This window comes from Protobothrops mucrosquamatus, unplaced genomic scaffold (genome assembly GCF_001527695.2).
Source record: "Protobothrops mucrosquamatus isolate PMUCROS unplaced genomic scaffold, P.Mucros_1.0 scaffold1182, whole genome shotgun sequence".
NCBI lineage: Eukaryota > Metazoa > Chordata > Lepidosauria > Squamata > Viperidae > Protobothrops > Protobothrops mucrosquamatus.
The window spans coordinates 165,072-191,763 of NW_015387395.1; the positions used below are offsets into that span (position 1 = coordinate 165,072).

Genomic DNA, 26,692 nt, shown 5'->3' on the forward strand with positions numbered 1-26,692 from the left:
TTTAATAATAAAGAGTAAGGGAGGGGGGTGGTTTTGAATCCTGAAACCTGAAGAAGAATCCTAGAGAAGAAGCACCAGGAGGAGAGAGACTGGTGGTGCCAACTGTTGCTGCCAACTGTTGCTGTGGACTTTGGAGGCATCTGGACTGTGGCCATCGCTGCTGGCATAGGTGCTGGGCCATTGTGGGGGGGGAGTTGCCTTGGGGGATGAGCCATTGCCATAACATACTGGCCGTCGTTGTTATTATTACCATCTGGAGCCGGGGTTTACCCCCCCATCTCATCGGATTCTGAACGATTGCTCAGGGGCCTGTTACTCCGGCTGCTAAAGCAGCCCTGAGCTGTTATATACATCTTCAGAGCATCAACCACTGTGACTGGTTAAGTTCGTGCCTGAAAGTCTTGCTTCAACAAGAAGAGCCTGCCACCCATTAATGCTGCGTGAATTCCGGTTGTAAGACATCTCATCGATCTCTAAAGAACATTGCTGCAAGCCTGGAAAAAGGGGGACGTGGCTGGGAGGGCCCGGGCATTGGCGGCCTCTGAGGAGGTAGCGCTACATAAGCATGAATATACATAATTAGCAAGCCTCAAGTTCCTTCCTTTCCTTCTAGGGTAAGTATTTTCAAGAAGTATTGTCTTCACAAAAAGAAACATATCAATTGTGTTGCCACAGCAGTTTTGATAAGCGTATTGAGAAATAAGTATGTCAAGGTAGCACCAATTAACACATATTCTACCTTCTATGTTTCTATCTTGTTAACAAGCTCCCACTCCTACAAAAACTTGTTTTCATCACAGTTTTAATAATTTCTAATGAGAGGACAGCTCCAGTAGAAATAGATGAGCTGACTCAGAGAAATCTCATATGTCTAGTTCTTCGCTTTTTAAAGTATTCTCTGCTATCTGCTGGTTTCATACATATACATATCCTTCTACAGATAAACACAGCTACTTCTTTGGACTTGAGGGAAGTGCGTAGTGGGGTGCCCCAGGGCTCTGTTCTGGGCCCAGTGGACTTCAACATCTTCATCAATGATTTGGATGAGGGGATAGATGGGGAACTCATCAAATTTGCAGACAACACCAAGCTGGCAGGAATAGCCAACACTCCAGAAGACAGGCTTAGGATACAGGAGGATCTGGACAGACTTGAACACTGGGTGCTATCTAACAAAATGAAATTCAATGGTGAAAAAAGTAAGGTTCTACATTTAGGCAAGAAAAACCAAATGCACAGGTACAGTAGGTGGTACCTTGCTCAACAGTAGTAACCGTGAGAGGGATCTCGGAGTCCTAGTGGACAATCACTTAAATATGAGCCAGTAGTGTGCTGCAACTGCCAAAAAAGCCAACAAAGTGCTAGGCTGCATCCAATTTTGGTCACAATGAAAAAAGATGTTGAGACTCTAGAAAGAGTACAGAGAAGAGCAACAAAGATGATTATGGGACTGGAGGCTAAAACATATAAAGAATGGTTTCTGGAATTGGGTGTGTCTAGTTCAATGAGGAGAAGGACGAGGGGTGACATGATAGCAGTTTTCCAATATCTCAGCGGTTGCCACAAAGAAGAGGGAGTCAAGCTATTCTCCAAAGCACCTGAAGGCAGGACAAGAAGCAACGGATGGAAACTAATCAAAGAGAGAAGCAACCTAGAACTAAGGAGAAATTTCCTGACAGTTAGAACAATTAATCAGTGGAACAACCTGCCTCCAGAAGTTGTGAATGCTCCAACACTGGATTTTTTAAAGAATGGACAACCATTTGTTTGTAATGATATAGGGTTTCCTGCCTGAGCAGGGAGTTGGACTAGAAGACCTCCAAGGTACCTTCCAACTCTATTATTGTTATTGTAGTAATAACTATTGTAGTAGTTATTGTACTACTACTACTACTACTACTACTACTACTACTACTACTATTACTATTACTATTACTACTTTGGATTGTGTATTGAGAGATGTAGTTTTATTAAGGCTATTAGATTTTTTATTTTATTTTGCCAGGCTAGAAACCAGGAGATCCTGAATACTAGTCTCATCTGAGGTAACAAACCAGTTGGATATTTTGGGCCATTCATTTTCTCGGCCCTAGGAAGCAAACAAGGGCAAACCAGAAAACTGCAGAGACTTGTCCAGGCAGATTCCAGGACAACTTGCCACGGACAACTTGCCAGGGCCCAACTCTCCATGGGACAATTCAACCCTGCATTAAATGTTTCATTCAGTTACTTTTATTATACATCTTCATTGAAATTATTCTAACTCTTGTATTTCTGGTTTGACTTTCTTTATTTTATTATTATTGGCCACAGTTCTATTGAAATTAATTTAAGTTTTGTATTGCTGAAATGTGACAACACATGATGTGTTGGCCGTGACAAGTTGTCCCATTCCGATCTCCAGGACTTAAAAACTGACTCAAAGCTACCACCAGTAAGGGAGAGAAAAAAAAGATTTTGGGTGCAAAAATCATTTGGAGAACAACTAGAGCTACAGTATTGTGTTGGCATTTATGGTTGTCTACATTTTGCAGCCTAAATAGAATAGCCCTCATTTTGTTCTGTTGGCTTAAATAAGCTTCCTAGGTATTAAGATATGCTCCCTTTCTTTCCACAGTACTTCTTTTAATCCTTCCTCATAGATCTAATTTCTCTTGCTAACCAGGTGCAAAACCTGGAGATTTAGCCAGCATCATTATGCTTTGGTTTATTTTTACTCCAGTAAAAAAAAAAATCAGGAAATTGAGTCTTTTAAAATCAGATGTACTTAATGCTTCCATATAAATGCTAAACAGTGATACAAGATTTAATTAATTTCTTACAGAAACGTGAGCTAAACTGATATGGAGGTGACAAATAACCATTGGTCAAAGTATAGGTTGATTTGGTCATGCTTATTGGGACTGATTTCCAAACTGCAGACCTATTTAAAAAGTTCCCTGGAAACACAACCTTACAAATACTATAGAGTACACTCCACTGAAGATAGCGAGGCTTTCTTTTGAAAATAAATGAATGGGATTGCAGCTGCTAGAAATTATATTTGGGGACTTAGGCGGAAAATGGTGACCATGCAGGTCTAGGTGATATGACTTCAAGTCACTGATATGAACTGGGTAGATTGTCAACACTGGTAATTCCAAAATGTGGGCATTGGTATACTTCTATGCATGCTTTCCTGCCAACAGACTATGGGATTAAAGGAAAGATACCTCACTTCCTGTAATTAAGGAAGTTTCTGATGCCTGGATCTCTCCCTGATAAACTGGCCTGGGCATCATTAAATTCCAAAAACAAGTCAAAAGCAATTGTTTTTGAGGTTGCAATCCCTACCACCAATGCAGCGAGAAGCTGAGTTTCTTAAATTTCTCTCTGTTCAATTATCAGTGTCACATGAGTCTGGGAACTTAATACTTGATTAACCATTAAAAGTCTGATAAAAGAGATGCTTCTTGATAGATTTTTACAATTACTCCCTCCTCCCCCCCATTTTAGTAATGGGATCTTAGTCCTAACCAGCTTGATTAATTTGTTCTCAACAGTAACAGCAAACAGAGAAACAACACTTGTAAAAATTTATTTGGTTTGCTTTTTAAAACTGAAAATGATGTATATCCCCTCTAAAAAAAAGGATGTGTGTGCTTAAATTGGATTAGAGTTGTATCAGTTATGTACTTCATAAATTTCAAGTTGTACAGATGAGCACTACATAATTATTTCTATTAGCAAATAGGACAGATTGAAAAACTATAAGGTGGGAGTGACTGCATTTGAATGTTGAGAATATTTAGGATGTATGTGCTGGATACTCAGCACATTCCATATCAGCACACTAATAAATCATAGGTTAAAATTTGTCAAGAATCTACATCAGGAGTGTCAAACTGCAGGCCGGATGCATCATGCCAAAACTGCGCCCACCCCATTGCCAGCAATGGAAAAAAAGTCACGGTACGTTGCAACACGTCACGTGATGTTGCGAGTTTGATACCCCTGATCTACAGTACATCATACTGCTCAAATTATTTTTTGTGACCTCATGAAGATGTGCTGTTATCACCGATGCCTTGGCAAAATGCTGTAATTTGCATCTAAAATAATTTTGAAGAAGATTTTATTATCAGCAAGACACTATATTTCCTCCTGCTGTGTGATCATTTTAGAATCAATTGGATTTAAAGATGTGAGCGGAACTTGTAATTATATTCATAGAAATTGTTGATAGCTGCTGTCTTTGGGCTAAGTCTGCTCAGACTTTTAAAGCTGCTCTTTGCCTTTCCCCTACAATTATTACAATATAATTTTTGCAGTGACTAGGCTCCTCACTGCTGGGGTTATGGGATCAGCAAGATGGCTGATTGAGACCAATCTGCATTAATTCAACAGACCATGACCTTAAGCAGTCTCATAAAGACTGTAAGAGACCTGTTCCCTTGATCAACCTCAAGAGCAGAAAGGGCTTCCTCACCTTTAGCTACAACCAGAACTGTCAAGCTTTTTTCCTTTTAAAAAAAGGCCCTTTTTAAAGCTCTATTCCATGAATCTAGCCAATACCAAGTCTCAAACTCTTGTTATCATTCCCAGGGTCAAACTGAACTGATCAGAAGCTGAGTTTTTTCACTTGGGGATTTTCCTTTGGGACTCATTCCTTTTCATAACCTGCCAGGAGCTCTTTGGCAATTTTCAGGCTGTGCTACATGGCGTATTTATTTTATTTTCTATTAAGAAGAGCTCCTTGGAGTTTATGCTGCTTTCACATTGAGCTCAATTTATTTTTGATTTAGGTTGAAATTTCTAGGGTCTATACTGGGAATTTCAGGTTGATTTTTTTTCTGCCTAACTGGATGGCCTTCAGACGTGTTGAACTGGAACAGCAGGACAATGGGAACACAATGTATCTGAAAGGGGCAAAGTACCAGAAACCTGGTTTAGGTGAAATGGACTTCNTCATTAGCTGGAGCTGATTCTGGGGTCCCCAAGCCCCGGCAGCCCCACAGCTCCAGCTAACTCTTCCCCCAAAGACTGCATGCAGTTGCCGGCCATCCCCGAGCTAGAGCCACGCATGCTGATCCCAAGGCCTCAGCAGAGCCCAAGCAATACCACAGCTCCAGCTGACTCTCCTCCAGGCCTCTCTGGTGCTGCTGCTTCAGCTCACTCCCCCACTACATACTCAATCACCTCCTCCTACTAATTTGCTTGCAGACCAGATCTAAACACATCAAGGGCCACATCTGACCCATGGGCCTTGAGTTTAATATGTCTGCTCTAGAAAATAGTGGGAGGGACTCCTACAGACAAACGGATGCACTCATATTTATACATTTCAGGAAAGGAGGACAAAATTATAATAGCAATAACAATAGCACCTAGACTTGTACACCGCTCCATAGTGCCTTACAGCAGAGGTCCCCAACCTTTTGGGCACCAGGGACAGGTTCTGTGGAGAAAGGTTTTTCTGCGGACTGGAGAATGCGTGGTTTTGTGTGCTGCCTGCATCCCACGGATGGGGCTTTGCTTGCTTGTACAGACCGGTTGCTGACATGTCGCAGCCCGGTACTGGTCCATGGACCAGGGGTTGGGGACCCCTGCTTTACAGTCCTCTCTGAGTAGTTTACAGAATCAGCCTATTGTCCCCAATAATCTGGGTTCTCATTTTTCTGATCTCAAAAGGATGGAAAGCTGAGTCAACCTCAAGCCCCAACACGATCAAAGTCCAGACTGTGGGCAGAGTCAGCCTGCAATGCTGCATTCTAACCCCTATGCCATTGCGCCATATAATCATACATTTCACAGGTAATTGATGATATAAGCATGAATATACATAATTAGCAAGCCTCAAGTTCCTTCCTTGCCTTCTACGGTAAGTATTTTCAAGAAGTATTGTCTTCACAAAAAGAAACATATCAATTGTGTTGCCACAGCAGTTTTGATAAGCGTATTGAGAAATGAGTATGTCAAGGTAGCACCAATTAACATATATTCTACCTTCTATGTTTCTATCTTGTTAACAAGCTCCCACTCCTACAAAAACTTGTTTTCATCACAGTTTTAATAATTTCTAATGAGAGGACAGCTCCAGTAGAAATAGATGAGCTGACTCAGAGAAATCTCATATGTCTAGTTCTTCGCTTTTTAAAGTATTCTCTGCTATCTGCTGGTTTCATACATATACATATCCTTCTACAGATAAACACAACTACTTCTTTGGACTTGAGGGAAGTGTGTAGTGGGGTGCCCCAGGGCTCTGTTCTGGGCCCAGTGCTCTTCAACATCTTCATCAATGATTTGGATGAGGGGATAGATGGGGAACTCATCAAATTTGCAGACAATACCAAGCTGGCAGGAATAGCCAACACTCCAGAAGATAGACTTAAGATACAGAAGGATCTTGACAGACTTGAACATTGGGCACTATCTAACAAAATGAAATTCAATGATGAAAAAAGTAAGGTTCTACATTTAGGCAAGAAAAACCAAATGCACAGGTACAGTAGGTGGTACCTTGCTCAACAGTAGTAACAGTGAGAGGGATCTCGGAGTCCTAGTGGACAATCACTTAAATATGAGCCAGCAGTGTGCTGCAGCTGCCAAAAAAGTCAACACAGTGCTAGGCTGCATCCAATTTTGGTCACCACAATGTAAAAAAGATGTTGAGACTCTAGAAAGAGTACAGAGAAGAGCAACAAAGATGATTAGGGGACTGGAGGCTAAAACATATAAAGAATGGTTGCTGGAATTGGGTGTGTCTAGTTCAATGAGGAGAAGGACGAGGGGTGACATGATAGCAATTTTCCAATATCTCAGTGGTTGCCACAAAGAAGAGGGAGTCAAGCTATTCTCCAAAGCACCTGAAGGCAGGACAAGAAGCAATGGATGGAAACTAATCAAAGAGAGAAGCAACCTAGAACTAAGGAGAAATTTCCTGACAGTTAGAACAATTAATCAGTGGAACAACCTGCCTCCAGAAGTTGTGAATGCTCCAACACTGGATTTTTTAAAGAATGGACAACCATTTGTTTGTAATGGTATAGGGTTTCCTGCCTGAGCAGGGAGTTGGACTAGAAGACCTCCAATGTACCTTCCAACTCTATTATTGTTATTGTTATTGTTACTACTACTACTACTACTACTATTACTACTACTACTATTACTACTTTGGATTGTGTATTGAGAGATGTAGTTTTATTAAGGCTATTAGATTTTTTATTTTATTTTGCCAGGCTAGAAACCAGGAGATCCTGAATACTAGTCTCATCTGAGGTAACAAACCAGTTGGATGTTTTTGGGCCATTCATTTTCTTGGCCCTGGAAGCAAACAAGGGCAAACCACTTCTGAAATATTGCCAAGAAAACTGCAGAGATTTGTCCAGGCAGATTCCAGGACAACTTGCCACGGACAACTTGCCAGGGCCCAACTCTCCATGGGACAATTCAACCCTGCATTAAACGTTTCATTCAGTTACTTTTATTATACATCTTCATTGAAATTATTCTAACTCTTGTATTTCTGGTTTGACTTTCTTTATTTTATTATTATTGGCCACGGTTCTATTGAAATTAATTTAAGTTTTGTATTGCTGAAATGTGACAACACATGATGTGTTGGCCGTGACAAGTTGTCCCATTCCGATCTCCAGGACTTAAAAACTGACTCAAACCTACCACCAGTAAGGGAGAAAAAAAAAGATTTTGGCTGCAAAAATCATTTGGAGAACAACTAGAGCTACAGTATTGTGTTGGCATTTATGGTTGTCTACATTTTGCAGCCTAAATAGAATAGCCCTCATTTTGTTCTGTTGGCTTAAATAAGCTTCCTAGGTATTAAGATATACTCCCTTTCTTTCCACAGTACTTCTTTTAATCCTTCCTCATAGATCTAATTTCTCTTGCTAACCAGGTGCAAAACCTGGAGATTTAGCCAGCATCATTATGCTTTGGTTTATTTTTACTCCAGTAAAAAAAAAAATCAGGAAATTGAGTCTTTTAAAATCAGATGTACTTAATGCTTCCATATAAATGCCAAACAGTGATACAAGATTTAATTAATTTCTTACAGAAACGTGAGCTAAACTGATATGGAGGTGACGAATAACCATTGAAGGATCCATCTGGAAATTATCACTGTATTGGTGTAAATATCTTTAGAGAATCTTTGCAGCAAACAACAAATCCATTCATATATCAATAAGTATCTTTGCACCTGAAATGGTGTTCAAAGTATAGGTTGCTTTGGTCATGCTTATTGGGACTGATTTCCAAATTGCAGACCTATTTAAAAAGTTCCCTGGAAACACAACCCTAAAAATACTATAGAGTACTCCACTTCAGTACTCCACTGAAGATAGCGAGGCTTTCTTTTGAAAATAAACGAATGGGATTGCAGCTGCTAGAAATTATATTTGGGGACTTAGGCGGCAAATGGTGACCATGCAGGTCTAGGTGATATGACTTCAAGTCACTGATATGAACTGGGTAGATTGTCAACACTGGTAATTCCAAAATGTGGGCATTGGTATACTTCTATGCATGCTTTCCTATGGGATTAAAGGAACAGACTATGGGATTAAAGGAAAGATACCTCACTTCCTGTAATTAAGGAAGTTTCTGATGCCTGGATCTCTCCCTGATAAACTGGCCTGGGCATCATTAAATTCAAAAAACAAGTCAAAAGCAATTGTTTTTGAGGTTGCAATCCCTACCACCAATGCAGCGAGAAGCTGAGTTTCTTAAATTTCTCTCTGTTCAATTATCAGTTTCACATGAGTCTGGGAACTTAATACTTAATTAACCATTAAAAGTCTGATAAAAGAGATGCTTCTTGATAGATTTTTAAAATTACTCCCTCCTCTCCCCCCGTTTTATTCATGGGATCTTAGTCCTACCCAGCTTGATTAATTTGTTCTCAACAGTAACAGCAAACAGAGAAACAACACTTGTAAAAATTTATTTAGTTTGCTTTTTAAAACTGAAAATGATGTATATCCCTCTAAAAAAGGGATGTGTGCTTAAATTGGATTAGAGTTGTATCAGTTATATACTTCATAAATTTCAAGTTGTACAGATGAGCACTACATAATTATTTCTATTAGCAAATAGGACAGATTGAAAAACTATAAGGTGGGAGTGACTGCATTTGAATGTTGAGAATATTTAGGATGTATGTGCTGGATGTATGTGCTGGATACTCAGCACATTCCATATCAGCACACTAATAAATCATAGGTTAAAATTTGTCAAGAATCTACATCAGGAGTGTCAAACTGCAGGCCGGATGCATCATGCCAAAACCGCGCCCACCCCATTGCCGGCAATGGAAAAAAAGTCACGGTACGTTGCAACAAGTCACGTGATGTTGCGAGTTTGATACCCCTGATCTACAGTACATCATACTGCTCAAATTATTTTTTGTGACCTCATGAAGATGTGCTGTTATCACCGATGCCTTGGCAAAATGCTATAATTTGCATCTCAAATAATTTTGAAGAAGATTTTATTATCAGCAAGGCACTATATTTCCTCCTGCTGTGTGATCATTTTAGAATCAATTGGATTTAAAGATGTGAGCGGAACTTGTAATTATATTCATAGAAATTGTTGATAGCTGCTGTCTTTGTGCTAAGTCTGCTCAGACTTTTAAAGCTGCTCTTTGCCTTTCCCCTACAATTATTACAATATAACTTTTGCAGTGACTAGGCTCCTCACTGCTGGGGTTATGGGATCAGCAAGATGTCTGATTGAGACCAATCTGCATTAATTCAACAGACCATGACCTTAAGCAGTCTCATAAAGACTGTAACAGACCTGTTCACTTGATCAACCTCAAGAGCAGAAAGGGCTTCCTCACCTTTAGCTACAACCAGAACTGTCAAGCTTTTTTCCTTTTAAAAAAAGGCCCTTTTTAAAGCTCTATTCCATGAATCTAGCCAATACCAAGTCTCAAACTCTTGTTATCATTCCCAGGGTCAAACTGAACTGATCAGAAGCTGAGTTTTTTCACTTGGGGATTTTCCTTTGGGACTCATTCCTTTTCATAACCTGCCAGGAGCTCTTTGGCAATTTTCAGGCTGTGCTACATGGCGTATTTATTTTTTTTTCTATTAAGAAGAGCTCCTTGGAGTTTATTCTGCTTTCACATTGAGCTCAATTTATTTTTGATTTAGGTTGAAATTTCTAGGGTCTATACTGGGAATTTCAGGTTGATTTTTTTTCTGCCTAACTGGATGGCCTTCAGACGTGTTGAACTGGAACAGCAGGACAATGGGAACACAATGTATCTGAAAGGGGCAAAGTACCAGAAACCTGGTTTAGGTGAAATGGACTTCTCTCCTCCAATGTATTTCTCATGAACCCATTTACTTCCCCAACTCTGGGTTACAATAACAATAATACGTATTACTCCTGTCTTTCTGAAATCATTCCTGATTAATGTGATGATCTGCTTTACATCAAGTGTATAAAGTGAGACTCTTAAAGATTCCAAACTAAATTTGTTTTAAGATTAGCATTGGGTGTTATGATAGCATAAACAAAGTAAAAAATCATAAAGATGATCTTAGGTCAAGATAAGATCACATTGGGAACATATCACATATTATGTTTTAAATAATGTTGTTTTATATATTTTAAATTAAATTATTCTGTTTTTAATGCTTAATTTTATTGATTAATTGTACACTATTCAGAGCCCTCTCTGAGGGAGATGGGTAGTTAAGAACTGTGAAACTATAAATAAATAAATAATAAACAAACAAACAAACAAATAAATAAATATTCCTCTATCTAATAATGGGCAACATTTTTTAGTTGAAAGTCACATCTTTCTTTTCTTTTTCTTTTTTTTTTAAAAAAAAGACTCTGAAAAAATGGTCTCTGGGAGTATATAGGGATGGCATTACTAGGAGAAAGGATGAAAATTATTTTTATTTTTGGTGTGTGTACTTGGGGGAAAGCGCTAAGGGATAAAAATGAGTATGTTAAGCCACAGGTGAGCACATTGGGCAGCCCCTCTAATGGCATGTGGGAATGACCTTAGGAGACAGAATGAAGAGATACAGAAAAGGGAATGGTCAGATAAAAAGGCATCTGACTGCCCAGCAGGAATGTGGGTGGGGCAAGAGGCTCAGAAAAGACCATCCTTATTTTCCTAGGTGATAAAGGGGATGGGAAGGGGGGGAGAAATGTATTTTCAGACTTGCAAGATTCTGTTCATGTAATCTTACTATAAAGTAAAAATAGCTCATTTGGCCATGAGCCATTTCCTGCCTGGTCTACCATACAAGGCACCCCAATATCTATGCTTCACATCCCACATTAAGCTAAACCACTGTCATCTGAGATCTTTTTGCCTTAGAACAGATTCAAAGTTGTTCACAGGGGGTCCAAAAAGTCAACAGTACACTTACAATCATGCAGCCCAAGTCTTGATCCTTTTTTACATCCGTTGTGAGAGACTTCGACTACATGGTTTTAGTCGCAATGTTGACTTTTTTGACCTCTTCCTGCTGACACCCCTCAATACATTGTGGCTCTTTTTTATGTTATAAATACAAATAAGATTCATGTTTCATTGGTTTAATTGTACGACTGGATTTAAAAAGTTTAAAATTATTATTATTATTTTTGCAAAGAGGAAAAGGCCACTGATATAACAAAAGGCTCTATTCAGATGATCAATTCATGAAATTAACATTTGTAAATGGATTGTTTGGAATGAAAGAATAAAACAATACCTGTTCATAGATTACACAATTTATGCATTTTCAGAGAAGGCTTATAAAATAATTATCATCAAATATTATCATCAAATAGCAACAACATAAACTAACAAAACTAATTAGAACAGCATGTTCATCATGTTTATAGGGTAAACAATAAAGACAACAAACCTGAACTATTTAGTTAATTAAAGAGAATAGGCTTTAGAAGTGCATAATGAAGGAGTCAGGGAACTTGGCTGAGGAAGAGAATTCACAGTTCAGGAGCCAGCAGAAAATGTGTTTGTCAATATTGTAGGAGATAATCTGACCTTCAAAACTGTCCTAAACTTTATTATGCTACATAGTGTTTCAGCTATTTGACTATATCTCTGAAAGCTGTGCATGCAGAGTCACAGATCTGTTCTTACAAATAACAGATGACTAGTATACCTCTGTCTGAACTATAATAATGAATGTAAACAATTAACTTCCATAGAAAAATATAAACTCTAAACTTGTACATGGAAATTGATGGTGTATGATGAAGTGGTTTGATTTAGTGTTTTTGCTTAACTGTCTCTAATATGCTAATTATTTATGTCCTGTTTTAAAATAAAAAGCATTTGCTCATATGACATTCTACAGTACTGTACCTGTATTATGAAAGATTTTATGCTGAATAGTCTTGTAGTCAGAAACAAGTCTGGCTTCTCATCTGAGACTATGGAGAATTTGAATTCAGAAAAAAGTAGTCTTATATATATTGTACTTAAATATGTCAACTGATTGATTACATGCCATGAAGTTGTTGTCAACTCTTACTGACTACATGTATACATTTTCTGTGGAATCTTTGGTGCTCTCTGAGCTTGGTGGTTTTCTTGCAGATGTTTCATTACCAAACTAGATAACATCATCAGTGCTAGTCAGTGCTAGCCAGTTCTTTTCTCCAAGATGCTCTGTCCCTAACCTAGCCCTTTAGCTCTTCCAATGTGCACTCATGGCTACTGTAACTGCTGGTCATCCTCTTCTTCTCTTTCCTTACACCTTCCCTAGCATTAGAGCCTTCCCTAAAGACCCACAGTAGGTCTTTGTATAATGTATCTGCAGTAGGATAATTTGAGCCTGGTCATTTGTTCTCAAGTAAGAACTCTTGGTTGATTTATTCAATGATCCATTAGTTTATTTTCTTGGCTATCCATGGTATTCTCAGAAATCTCAAGCAGTAAAGCTCTTCCTACCTTGCTTCTTTAAAGTCCAACTTTTGCTTGTTTTTGACCTTTGTAGGTACAGACACATCGTGGCAGGTGAATATCTTTTCTAAGGTCTTCATGCCTGCTTTACCAAATGCTAGTCTGTTGTGTATATGTTGACTGTTTCTTTACTCTTGATGGATTATCCTAAAAGATAGAGGCTATACGACACTTTGATAATTTTATTGCTGATTCCAATGATGGTTGTTCTATCTGTTGTCATTGCCTTGGTTTTCTTTATATTTAATGTTAGCAAGGTGTTCCTTGACTCTTTTTTTTTTTAGTAGGGCTTGCAGATCCTTTGTTGTTCCGGTTATCAGAGTCACGTCACCAAGATAGCACAGGTTATTGATGTTTCTTCCTCCAATTTTAAAACCATGTTCATCTTCTTCTAATCCAACTTCCCTTAATATACATTCAGCATATGGGTTGAATAAATAAAGGGGTAGTATACAATCTTGTTTCACACCTTTGCAAACCTGGAACCAGTCTGCTTCATCTTTTGGAAGACTTCCCTTGTTAATTATGCCTTCTGTTTTAAACTTTATAGATGTTGTTGTAATATTCCTTCTTGTCTCCTCTAACAGTACTCCAAAACTCTTCATTAACCTCTTTTTGAAATTTTGTCTTTCTTCCCTTTGGCTTTTTTTTCCTTCATGGCAATTTCCATCGTTTGTTTTGATATCTATTTTGCTTTTTTATGTTCATTTTTGGCAGTTGTTTTTACTTTAACAACTTTTTAAAGTTCATTCTATAATTCCTCTGGTTCTCTATCAATAAGGTGCAGGATTTCAAAGCGATTCCAGATGTTATTCTTAAAAAGGGTGCTTATATGTTCAATATCATATTGTGGAAATTGACCTGCTTTCTTCTTCTTCTTTTAGCTTACCATGGAACTTGCACATAAGCAATTTTTAATCTGTTCCACAGTCACACCTGGCCATCCCTTTAATGCTATAATTGAGCTTCTTCACCTCCTCTTAGCAATAATATAGTCAATTTGATTTCTGTATACTCAATCTGGTGATGCCCATATACAAAGGCATCGTTTTGGTTGCTTGAAGAATGTTAGCCAATAAGAAATCATTGGAGTGTCAGAAATTGATATGTTGGTTTCTTGCTTCATTTCACACAATCCAGTTACATTTTTCTCTCTCATGTTTCCAATTTTGGTATGCCAGTCTCCAATCACAAGCAGCCCACCTTGCTTCAGTGTTCTATCAATTTCAAATTTAACTTGATCACAGAAATCAACAACCTCCTCTTCTGCATTAGTGTTGGAACATAAACCTGAATGATCTATTATATTAAAGATGTGTCCATGAAGTACAGTATAATTAATATTATTGGGGCATTAGATTACAACTTGCATTGTAGCCAAGTACTCTTCTTGATACACTCTTCCTAATGATAAAAACAACACCATTCCTTCTTTGTTTTTCATGTTGTAATAAATAGTGTAACCTTCTGACTGACAGTGTCCGTTGCCAGTCCATCTCAATTTGCTGATGACTAACATATCAATTTGTAGTCCTTTCATCTTTCACTGTGTTAATCTTTCCCAGGTTCATGCTTCTTATGCTCCATATTCCTACTAGTATAATTCTGTCTTTGCAGCTTTGAATTTTCTTTTTCTGTATGGCAACATCACCAACTAGATCCCCAAAGGCTTTCAGTTAGTCATGACATAAACACCATTTGTACTCTGAAAGATCTCCATCTATTCCTCAGTAGCATGTTGAGTATCATCTGAACGGAGGGCCCCATCATCCAGCACTATAATGTCAATCATTGTACATTTTCTCTTCATGTGGTTTTCTTGGCAAAAATACAGGAGTGTGAGGTATTTAATTAATTGTAAGAAACAACAGTCATAGCTACTGAACTGTAATTTTCAAAGGTCATTAAGAAACATGATAAAAATCATGCAGGGACATCAGCAAGAGAAAGAAAACTTCAAACGACAGAAAGAAAACGTCTTAAATACTATTTGTATTCATTTATAGAAAAGATTAAAAGGAAAGGGGGGGGTCTCCATCCATTGAGAGGAGTGAATCTAAGAGCTGTAATAGAGTGAGATTCAAGAAAAAAGTTGAAAGGAGAAGATAGTAGAATCTGAGTAGCGACTTTGAAGAAGAACCGGTATTACTTTCTCCACCCTGTTAATTCTTGCCCCTGAAGCTTCTACTTCCCTTTATTGACTTGCCCACTTCACATGAGCCTGATTTTAGAAGTTTATGATAAGGAAAATTGATAAGCTCCAATAAATGGTCAACAGCCCTCAAGGGACAACTTGTCACAATCAAGAGAAACCATGCAGTATGGAAACCATGCTCTGGAAAAGATGGAGTCCCATCATTGTTAGGATCTCAATGGACTTTGCTCTACTTCCCTTTCACCTTTTCTTTTCCATCAAACCCCTTATTTGTATTAGGATGAAGAAATCATAAATGTGTTCATATGATTCAAAACCCACACCAGCTGGACTGAATTAAACAACAAGAAGAAAATTAATTCAAGCCAGCTGCAGCTGATATGGATATCGAGTCTTATTGGTATTTTAACTTTAAAATATTGTTTTAACTGAACCACAGTTTACTTAAAAGAACCTGTAGCTTGATCTGGATGTCTGCAGCATGACCATGTTTGATTAACTTAGTGAATGGAATTTTAAAGGCTTGGTGATCTCTTAACCAAACTGTTAGGATACAACTTTTGACTCTGGCAGGATTGGCAGGCTTTGGATTGAAGGAGTAGAGACAACTTCCAAGGGGCAGTCTTCAGTAACCCACAACTCCCAAAGCTGCTAAAAAGTGAGTGGCATAGCAGCATTTATAATGTCTGCCATAGTCCTGTTAACTGTGTGCAGATTATATCCAAGTTTACTGCATGATGCATCAGAGGGATTAATCAATGAAAGAATCCCCTGATGAGTAATCAGAGTGGAAAGAGAGAGAATGCTGAGATTCATCCAGGCTCTGAGCATAACACAATTCTCTTTACAAATCAGCTATGAACATACTAAAAGCTCTTAATATAAATGTCACGACCATGATTATGTATACACTTCCCCTTCATTAGGGTGCTTTCAGGTTTCTTGGTGTACTTGGTTTAGAGCAGGAACTGTGTTCTCTTTCTTTCTGTCCTTCTTTTCCACTCTTTCTGCCACTTTCTCCACCTTTCTTCCTCAATAACTAAGCAGTTTTATGAATCATGAGACTGCAAGGCAACGGGTATCACTTCAGTCTCCTTCAGACAGCTAGGTTGTTACAGTTTCAGGGATAAAAGGCACGAGCAGGGCTTGAAACCTACCATAGAGCTGAGAAAGGCCATTGCTTAAAAGATAGCACGCAGTCCCAACAATCTAAAATTATGCAAAATATATATCAATTGATAAAATCAGCATATCAACCTAAATCAATATATAAAAAGTAAAATTACCCAAAATATAAAGTCATATCAGAGCTAAAATAATTTCTTTTTACTCATCACTGGATTAAGATGCAGATGTAGCTTTCAATTAATTCATTCATCCTCTTTTGTATTGCCATCATTTTAGATGTAAGACTCCTGATTACAAAGTATAGCAATAGCACTTAGATTTATATACCACTTCGCAGCCCTCTTTAAACGGTTTACAGAGTTAGCCCCCAACAATCTGGGTCCTCATTTTACTGACCTCAGAAGGGTGAAAGGCTGAGTCAACCTTGAGCCGGTCAGAATCAAACTGCTGAACTGCTGGTGGCAGTCAGCAGAATTAGCCTGCAGTGCTGCATTCTAACCACTGAGTCACCATGGCTCTTATATAAAGTATATAAAGAAGAGTACTCACCTGTTGTTGACCTGATTGTTGAGGTGATGTTAGAAGATGCCATTGAAGGGAGACATTCATCATCTTGAGAGTAACCAGCCTGAATGGCACGCAGATAACTGTGACTTCTGGTTCGGAAGCAACCTGGCAAGCCGAGGGCATCCATGGCCTGAGCTTCAACTTCACTAAACACTGATTCACAAACAGATTCAAATTGCCCATTGACCTCTGCTTCACTCATCTAGATAAACAACAACATTGCATTTGGTGTTTTTTTCCCCCACTGGCTTTGAAGAAATGCATTATGCTACAATACACTATCAGAGCTCAAAAAGACTTTACTTCAATATAATTATTGCAATAACCACATTTACCCCTTCCATTCCTTCCTTAATATTTTTTATACTGCAGCAGTAGACATCAACTTAATTGAAATTAGCTCCCCTTTGCTATAATCTGAGAGCTAAGCAAACTATCTTTTAATTCCGGTGTTAGTCTGAAAGAACATTTTCATATATCGGTTTTTACTTTTATTATATTACATTACATTAAATAATCAGGAAGGATGTCCTAAAGCTGAGGCATTTTAATTGTTGTCTTAATTTTTGTTAACCTGTATTCCCTTTGCCACTATTTTGCCTTTCTCAAGGAATCATCCTGACAATAAAATAGAAATAGAACTAAAATACCCTCTTTTTCAAATCTTAAGCAAGTAATTCCCTCAACTCTTCATATTTAGAAGTTACAGCAATAAGTTACCATTCTTGTGACAGATCAGCAGTGAGTTCTGGCTTGTGTGCTTGCTTCATTTTAATTTGCCCTTCCTTCCTTTAGTTCATTGTGTCATCTAGGAAAGCTGGATAGGTTATGTCCCCAACAGGACACTAATTTGTTCAAGCTATAATTAGTTAGCTAACTCTGGCCTGGAACCAGCTTGACTTTCATGTGGTTGGGCTAATCATTTCCTCAAACCTGGATATAATAGGAAATTATTCTGTATTTTAAACTGTACAGTGAGATTTTATTCCCTGGTGCAGAAGAGGTAAGGGATGACATGACTAAGTGAAGTTTCCCCAGGCCATAATTGGAAATTTTTGCCTTCTGTTATATTTGATCAGGAAAGTATGTATTCCAGCTGTCATTTCTTTTAGATAGTTTAATGGACAACTCATAAAACATTGTTTATTCTGTACATTTCAGGTGTACATGGGAGTGGAACTCAAACACATTTAAGGAGCAACTTAAATGGACATCAGCAAAGCTGAGGAACTACAAGAAGTAAGAATTAGTACAACAGATATTGCTCCCGTGCCATATAGGTTCTCTCTTGGTACTGAATTTAATGGTGTCAGTAAGTTGGTAGGGAGAAACCTGAGGAGAACCAAAGCATATTGTTTTCCATATGTTATTTAAAAAAATGTTTCAAGAAGTGCCTGTTTCAAGGGAAATCCTAGAACAGGGCAGGGCACTTGTGACAACCTAGATATTGTTGAGCAACATTTCCCGCCTGGACTACTGTAACGCTCTCTACATGGGGCTCCCCTTGAGGAGCACTCGGAGGCTCCAGTTAGTCCAGAATGCAGCCGCGCGGGCGGTGATGGGAGTGACTCGTCGCTCCCATGTAACGCCGCTGCTGCGCGAGCTGCACTGGCTGCCTGTGGCCTTCCGGGTGCGCTTCAAGGTGTTGATCATCATCTTTANTCCCACCCTCTGGAACGAGCTGCCCCCAGAGATCCGGGTGATTCCGGATCTCCCCTCCTTCCGCCGCGCCCTCAAGACATGGCTGTTTCAGCTGGCAGGACTGGCCTAGGGATATTTTAAATTGGATTTTAATCAATTTTTAAAATATGAAAAGGCCTATTTAAATATATCTTTTAATTTATTTTAAATTTTGTATATTAGTATTAATTGTTTTGTTTTAACTGGCTGTAAGCCGCCCTGAGTCCACCAGGAGAAGGGCGGGATATAAATACAATAAACTCTAAACTCTAAACTCTAAACTCCATCAAACCAAATAGGGCTGCTGGATGTAGAATTCAGCAACATCTGAAGAGATTTGGGTCTCCCACTTCTTTTCTTGACTATAGCCCAACTGGCAGCTATGCCCATCAGCAGTTCTGACTCCTCACCCCAGTAATATTGCTTGAACTATGCCAATATGAAGAAGCAGGAAGACAAGTTGATTAAACGTGTATTGTGTTGTTAATTAAATAATTTCAGTGAGGTGTGTCTATCCACACAGAATACACACAGTCATACCCCATAGGTACACCTCCATAATGAATTTGGTCTGAAAGTAATCAGTTTCAATGCCTGCGATTATTATTTCAATTCTCCCATAGGGAGTCAGGCAGCATACAAATTTGATAAATAAATAAATAAATTCTAATTGTATTAACTACACACTGGAAAGACAAACATTCTTATTTTGAATTATTTGATATAAACAAAGAAAGATTTATTAAGAAAGAAAGATGGACGTGACAATTATAAATAAGGTGAAGAGGAATGTCTTATTTCCTTACTTGCAAACCCAATCTGCTAGCAGAAAGGATCTTTGTTTTCTGTTGAAAGGGAGAGCAAAAATGGCATATTATCCTCTTCTGCAGTATAGATGGATGCTTTACAGAGGTACAAAGAATGCATAAGATGGAGAACATATGAGGAAGAACCTGCATTACCCTCAGCTTGTGTTATCCTTTGGTCTTCTGCAGAAATGGTAGGAGATATACCTAGCAAACTCCAAATGCCTTGTGAACATAGCCATTTCTCTTGTCATACCAGAGGGTATAGGGAATGGCCTTGAAGGAGAAAGAGTCGCTACCAAGGCAATAGTCAGATAAGTAGGGCTTGAGCAGGAACCAAGGCAATAACTTGAAAAAATCTCTCAGATAAGCCGTGTCTAGTTCTCATGAAGATAAAGTGAGGGAGGGGGAACTACATTCACACTTGCAAGATTCTATTACTATAGTTGTTGCAATCAAAGTAGTCCTGATCTATAGAGTTTTGGTTTCCTAGTCTGGTCTCCCTTGTAGATCTGACCCTAGCCTTATTTTAAAAACCAAACTATGGTCAAGTTGGGATGTAGATTATAGCCAGTGGACATGGCTATAATTGGAATATGATAGAAAATGAATTATCAGGCTGTTCTTCCTTTTCCTCTAATGTTTAATAATACAAAATTGTTATGAGGTCATATAACTCAAGTGCACCCGTGATTCATCAATCCATTTCTGCTCTAATTTCTTATAACTCTGTCTTACAAAATACAATCAAAGCATCAAAATAACAGCAAAAGAGAACCCAGAGAAAAAAAGTAAACAACAACAACAAACACCCGCTGAAACATCCCATTCTAGCTAACCCATGTCCTGGGGGGAAAGGCCAGGTTCCAAGGGCTTGTTTAAACAGGGCCAGGGTTGGGTGCGTATAAATCTTGGCATACCAGAGGGCAGAAGGCAGTAGTCTCTCTACACAGCACAAGATTCTAGAACGGTGCTAGCCACATTTTCTGTTTAGCCTTGTAAAAGAAAGGAGGAAGAGGTGATGCTGGATTGCTGGATTGCCAGTAGCCAGTCCTCTCTGGTATTTTATGGCTCTGCAAAGCAGCTCTGTATATATTCGCAGCACTGAAAACTGGCTACAGTCTCTATAGTCTATACCATCAGTAGACACTGGGACTCTTGTACAAGAGCTGTATAAGGTTAGTAAGAATCTTCTCCTTCTCATGCTGCTCAGATTTTCCTAACTACAGCTATTTCAGCTATTAAGCCTGTTACAGTAATGGTGGGCGATCACAACTGAACATGTTGTTAAATATAAAACAAGGTTCTCTATGATGGTGCCACTTTGGGTTTCCCCACAAGAAGCCTTTTTAAAGAAAAGAGATGGTGATGAGGCCCAATTGGTGGATCTATGGTAAAATAATATTTTTAAATTTGGGCTAGCCTGCCCTCAAATCCAAGGAGGAGCTAGAATCAGAAAGTCATGTCTGCCATTGGTTTACATATATGCAATCGAAAGAAAGATTTAATTAAGCTAGACAAAAAGAATCATGGGTTTAGCTTTGTTAAAAACGAATTGGAAATCCTACTGTGTGGTAGGAATGAACATATTATTGCTAAAGTTTATAAAATGTTATTGAATTTAAATCTGGAAAATGAACAAGTAGAACATCGTACGATTCAGTGGGCAAGGAATTTGGGGTACAATGTAACGCTTGAACAATGGGAGAATATGTGGAATAAAGGATTAAAATTTACATTAAACTATAATTTAAAAGAAAACTTTTACAAGATGATGTACCACTGGTATTTAACACCAGATAAGTTATCAAAAATGTATAAAGGCATTTCAAATGAATGTTGGAAATGTAAATATAAAGAGGGGACTTTTTATCATTTATGGTGGACGTGTGATAAAGCAAGAAAATATTGGAGTAGGATTCATATGTTAATACAGAAAATTCTTAAAGTGAATATAGAAAGAAAACCAGAGACCTTTCTTTTGGGGCTAATGGATAAAGATCTGGGAAAAAAATATGGAACCTTGATGTTATATATGTTGACAGCAGCAAGAGTACTCTACACTCAGAAATGGAAGACTGCATCGATTCCCACAATGTAGGAATGGTTACAAAAACTGATGGAACTAGTAGAGATCGCTAAATTGGCTGTACTGATTAAAGAAAAGAATACAAATACTTTTATTGCTACATGGAAACCGCTTCTGGACTTTGTGCTTGAGGTGAAAAAAAAATGAAATTTTGATTTTGGGCTTTACCGATTGGATAGATTTGTTGTTATCGAAATGGCTAGTTTAAGTAAAAAGTTGAGGTTTGATAGTTGATATTTTATTTTAGTGCACCAAAGGAAGTCGGTAGTCAATGCCTTTTTTTTCTTTTTTCCCTTTCCCCTGCCCTATCTTTCCTGCTATTTATTTTTGTATTTTCTTTGTGTCGTATACTATAAACTAATAAAAAAAACAACTGAACCTGTTGGAATTCACTATTGGAATTCAGCTGTAACAGCTACAAAGCGATGTTACACAAAAAGTGATTGAATGAATAAAAAAAACATTTTTAAAAAAGGTAAAAGGTTTCCCTTGTCCAGTTGTGTCTGACTCTAAGGGGCTGTGCTCATCTCTGTTTCTTAGCTGAGGGAGCCAGCATTGTCCAAAGACCTTTCCATGGTCATCTGGCCAGCATGATTATATGCCGAAGCACACAGACCGCTGTTACCTTCCCACTGAAGTGGTACCTATTTATCTACTCGCATTTGCATGCTTTCGAACTGCTGGATTGGCAGGAGGTGAGGCAAGAATGGGAGCTCATTCAGTTATGTGGTACTTGGGTCTTGAACTGCCAACCTTTCGGTCAACAGCCAAGTGTCTTAACCACTAGGCCACCATGCCCCCTACAAAAAAAAGACTCCAGTTTAAACTTTTTACACCTAAATATAAAAGGAATACCAAAGGCAGATGCATCAAAATTTAACATTAAGTGGCTTTGGATTGCAGAGACCTTCCCTATAGAACAGAATTCTCTTGAAAGCCAAGCAAGGACTGGAGGAATATGGCTGTGGGAGAAAAGGTGATGGTGTCCCTGGATGAGGAAGGTCTTTCTAATGTCTTACGGATCTAGGAACAAAGTCAATGGATATGGTTTATGCCTGCAAAGGTATGATGAATCCACTTTAATTTGCAGTTTCCTTTAAAAAGTGTAAAATTACACCACTGAAACTATATGGATTATTTCAAAAGAAATAATTGGGATAGATTTTAGATAACACAGTTGCAAAAATGGGATTCTGAAAATACATATCGTCCACAGGCTGACCATTCCCTTTAAGTTTCTAACTCAGCTTTTTCTTAAAGTAGTTAACCAAAAGAAAAAAGAAAAAAGAAATTAATCGTTTATTTATTTGTGACTTTGTAGATATAAGTGCAGGTATCAAAGAGTACGATCTACTTATTTGTAATTATAATATATTGCAAATTACTGTTAGCGCAATGCAAGCACTGACTTAAGGATGCATTAACTCAGTCCGCTATTTTTCATATATAGTATCAAAGAAAGAAAGTATTTGCCATGAAATATACAGTAAGGGAGCAGATAATTGGTATCTACAAAATATTTTTTTCACTTATGACTTGTCCTTGTTAGGTATATACGTAAAACCATTGAAAACTACAATTTACAAACTTCAGTGTGTAAGCAGCCTGAGACTCTTCTGGTTCCCATTACAAAAATCTTATTAAATTGCATATAAACACAGCTTTCGGCTTAGGAAAATAACAGTAGAAATTATTGATTAGAAGCCTGGGATACGTGGTCAAACTCCTGAATTTGTTTTTAAATATCCTATTATTATTGTTATCGTAAAATGCATAACAGGAAAAAGAATCCAACCTGGCTAACGCAGCTGGCCTGACTGAGTGTGCTTACTGCTCTCATATAGCTCTGATTCCTTGATCGAAACTTAGGGGAATTGTAGTTTGCCGAAGGATCCAGCGTATGGCCACCAGGCACTTCACTTGTAGCTTGCAGATAGCTCTGACTATTAAAGAAAGATAGACACAAAGTTTGAAAAACTATGACAAAAACATTCCTGAAAGAGCTGAAAAGTATTCTACATAACGTATCTTAATAAAGAAAATAAATGATTTCTGCATAGTGGGTATTTGCAGACATGGTATTGACAATTGGAATGTCCCAATGGAAAAAGAACACATGATGGACTTGGCCTCTTCTGTTGCTAGGTAAACATTTTGGCCCTGTCAGCAATAACCATCTGGTCAAAACAGGGCATGGAGTAGATCAGCCCTACCTGAACTTTACTATAAACTCCAATAGCATAATAAGTACTTAAGAGTTCTGAGACAATCAGATCAGTGAAGCTTTTCTGAAACTTGCTGACATCCTACTCAAAATTTAGGCTTAGAACAAATCTTCCCCAAAGCTTACAGCCCCAAAGATCATTTCCCCTACTTATTTTTGAAGTATGTAACTTTCAGTTTATGTTAAATAATCTAACAATTCTGCAATAACAACCTATAACAGCAGTAACTGATAATGGTACTATATGGCCCCTTGCTGGTAATTCAAATTCATTCTGCAAGCCGGATAGCATGAACAGCTCCCTCCAAATTTTGATCTGCCAGTTAGTTTATGCTTAGCATTTGAGATCTTTGTTTCTCTCTAGGCTTTGTATTATATTACATTTTAAATGTGTTGATCATTTTGTGTTCAGTAAAGTCTCTGCTACATTGAAAAAACTGTTTAATTCACGTTCAGTCCTCTCGTTCATTTGCAGTGGATCCCCTGGGATGGTTGTGCTGCCCATTTCATTAAGAAAGATATCTCAGGCCCAGCACTGATGCTTATACACAATCCCAAAGGATAGCTTCCTGTAAACTAATTTAAACAGCGCGTACTTTAAATCAAATATAGATTTTCTGTGCTTGAAAAGTTAAGTTTTAACTTGCCACCCTTAACAACTAGCATGTAGCTTGGGGTTTAATTAGCACATCTCTCGCATAATAACAAGACAATATATGGAGAACAGTTGCATCTGAAGCAGCATGTAAGCGAGTAAGCCAATAAATAAATACAATCCTTAGTAAATGACATTATATATTATTACTCCTAACTGAACCTTGATACTAAATAATTCTAGGAAATAATTACCTAAATGTATTTATTAGGAAACTGTATTGTAATTATTATTCTTAATTCCATAAAAAATGTAGAGATGGTCCAGTTCACACAGAAGCTTAGTAGTAAAAATAGCAAAGTTAGCAAAGCTAATTGGAGAATAAAAGAATAACGTTCCCTATAGGCTTTAATAATCTTTTAGAGAGTATTTTTTTGTCAATGGAAGAATTAAGTGTTCAAAATACTTTTGCCTTTCTTGCTGACATCCATCTGACCTAAAACTGTTAAACTTTTGCAGGACTGTCTTATTGCATTTTTTTGAATGTCAGCAGTCAGTGCAAAAGACCTTTTCCTTTGAATGATATATATCAGCATGTTAAATTAAGTTAAAAACGCCTTTAGACACCTAGAAAATTTTAAAGAACTTTGGGGAAAAGAAAAACCCAAGTAACACACACAATCAAATGACAGCTATAACAAATGGTTTTTATAGCTTTCAACCTTTTTATTTAATCCTAGGATTTCCATGTTCAATTCATTACTAAAGCATATGATGTGTGCTGTAAACATTTGTGGAAAATGTCTCTGAAATTCAATATATTGTACCTAAAACAACTTTCAGGACTGAAATAAATTTGCCTGGATCTAGTGAAGAGTTGAATGCTATTAAAATCATACATTCTCTTTGGCATATAATAAGAATAAGAAAGAAGTAGTGGCATACTGCTGAATTCTACAGTGAATGGAAATTGATAAAAAATTTTTTAGCAAACTTCTGTTAAATATGTAGAGAAACAAATTACCAAATCCAGCATTGAAACATACCACATGCTTTTAAACTGAGAGCTACAATACATTTACCAAGGCAACATGTCTTGATCAAATTATTTATTTTTACAATGTACACTTAATGCCTGTTGTAGTGCTACCACTAATACAGACTGCAGTTAAACATTACTATGAATTATTTAAATAAAATTAAATTGCCTCAATTTATCCTCAGGCATAGCTTAACATTATTCATGTTAGCTTAGATTATACTCTCATTATATTCATTCGTTTGGTAGCCTGGCAAAATCTTGAACGATAAAGTCTTCTTCGGGCAACCTGCTTAAATTCACAACATAAATAAAGTGCAATCTGATATACATCTACTCAAGATAAGATACAGGAGTTAGTGGATAGGTTCTTCTGTTGCAATATGCATACAACTATATGAAAAACCTAGGGCAGTAAATAGGAAAGATGCTTTACTGGGAAAAGAAGCTACTGGGGAGTCATTTAGCACAATAGTATACAGTGAAGTGGTAAAAGCAATAAATAAAAAACTTGGGTTTTATAAGAAAAACTCTTTCCAGATTCTTAAATGACTGTTACCTAAAGAAACATCAAGGATTTGGTAAATAATGAAGGCTGCAAAGAGGATGATCAGCAAAGAATAGGGAGATGGTCCTTTAGAACAGAGGTCCCCAACCTTTGGGGCACCAGGGACCGGTTACGTGAAGAGAGGTTTTTCTGTGGACTGGAGGGGATGTGGTTTTGTGTGTTGCCTGCATCCTGCAGATGAGTCTTTGCTTGTTTGTGCGGCCCGGTTGCTGACATGCCACGGCCCGGTACCGGTCCACGGCCCGGGGATTGTGGACCCCTGCTTTAAAAGTCATCTATTTCAGAGGGATAAACAGTCACCCCCTTTGTGCCTAAAAGACGGTGACATGATAGCGGTGTTCCAATATTAAAAGGGGGTCAACTTATTTTCCAAAGCAAGAGAAGGCAAGACAAGAAGCAATAGATGGAAACTGAACAAAGAGAGAAGCAACCTAGAACTAAGGAAAAATTTCCTGACAGCAAGAACAATCAGTCAGTGGAACAACTTGTCTTCAGAAGTTGTGGGTGCTCCAAACACTGGAGGTTTTTAAGAAGGGACTGGACAACCATTTGTCTAAAATGGTATAGGGTCTCCTACTTGAGCAGGGACTTGGACTAGAAGGCCTCCAAGGTCTCTTCCACCTCAGTTATTCTATGAGTTATAATATTCGGAGTGAAGAGCTCGCTTTTATAAGAGGTGAATCAATATGGCTCCAGGAGTATAAAGGAACTGATTTTTTAGTCATCAAAATCCAGATGATGCTAAATTGGAGAATATGATTATGCATATCTTAGCAATCATTTAAGCATGTTGCCATTACTCCTGGAAGCCAAATTTAAGCTTTCATAAATGTCTAAATGCTAAAATGCAGTGGGTTTTTTTTGAAATCCTAATTGTTCTGCACACTAGAAA

At 37.9% G+C, this 26,692-nt stretch overlaps 1 protein-coding gene across 1 annotated transcript in view; it reads right to left on the reverse strand.

Moving 5' to 3' along the window:
* Window positions 1–26,692, reverse strand: part of DLGAP2 (DLG associated protein 2) — a 90,123-nt gene that overhangs the window by 40,876 nt on the left and 22,555 nt on the right. The window contains exons 3-4 of the mRNA XM_015820784.1: window positions 23,170–23,317; window positions 16,782–17,001 (exon numbers count right to left, since the gene is read on the reverse strand). Of these exons, the coding sequence (XP_015676270.1) occupies window positions 16,782–17,001; window positions 23,170–23,317 (368 nt within the window). The remainder of the gene's footprint in view (window positions 1–16,781; window positions 17,002–23,169; window positions 23,318–26,692) is intronic.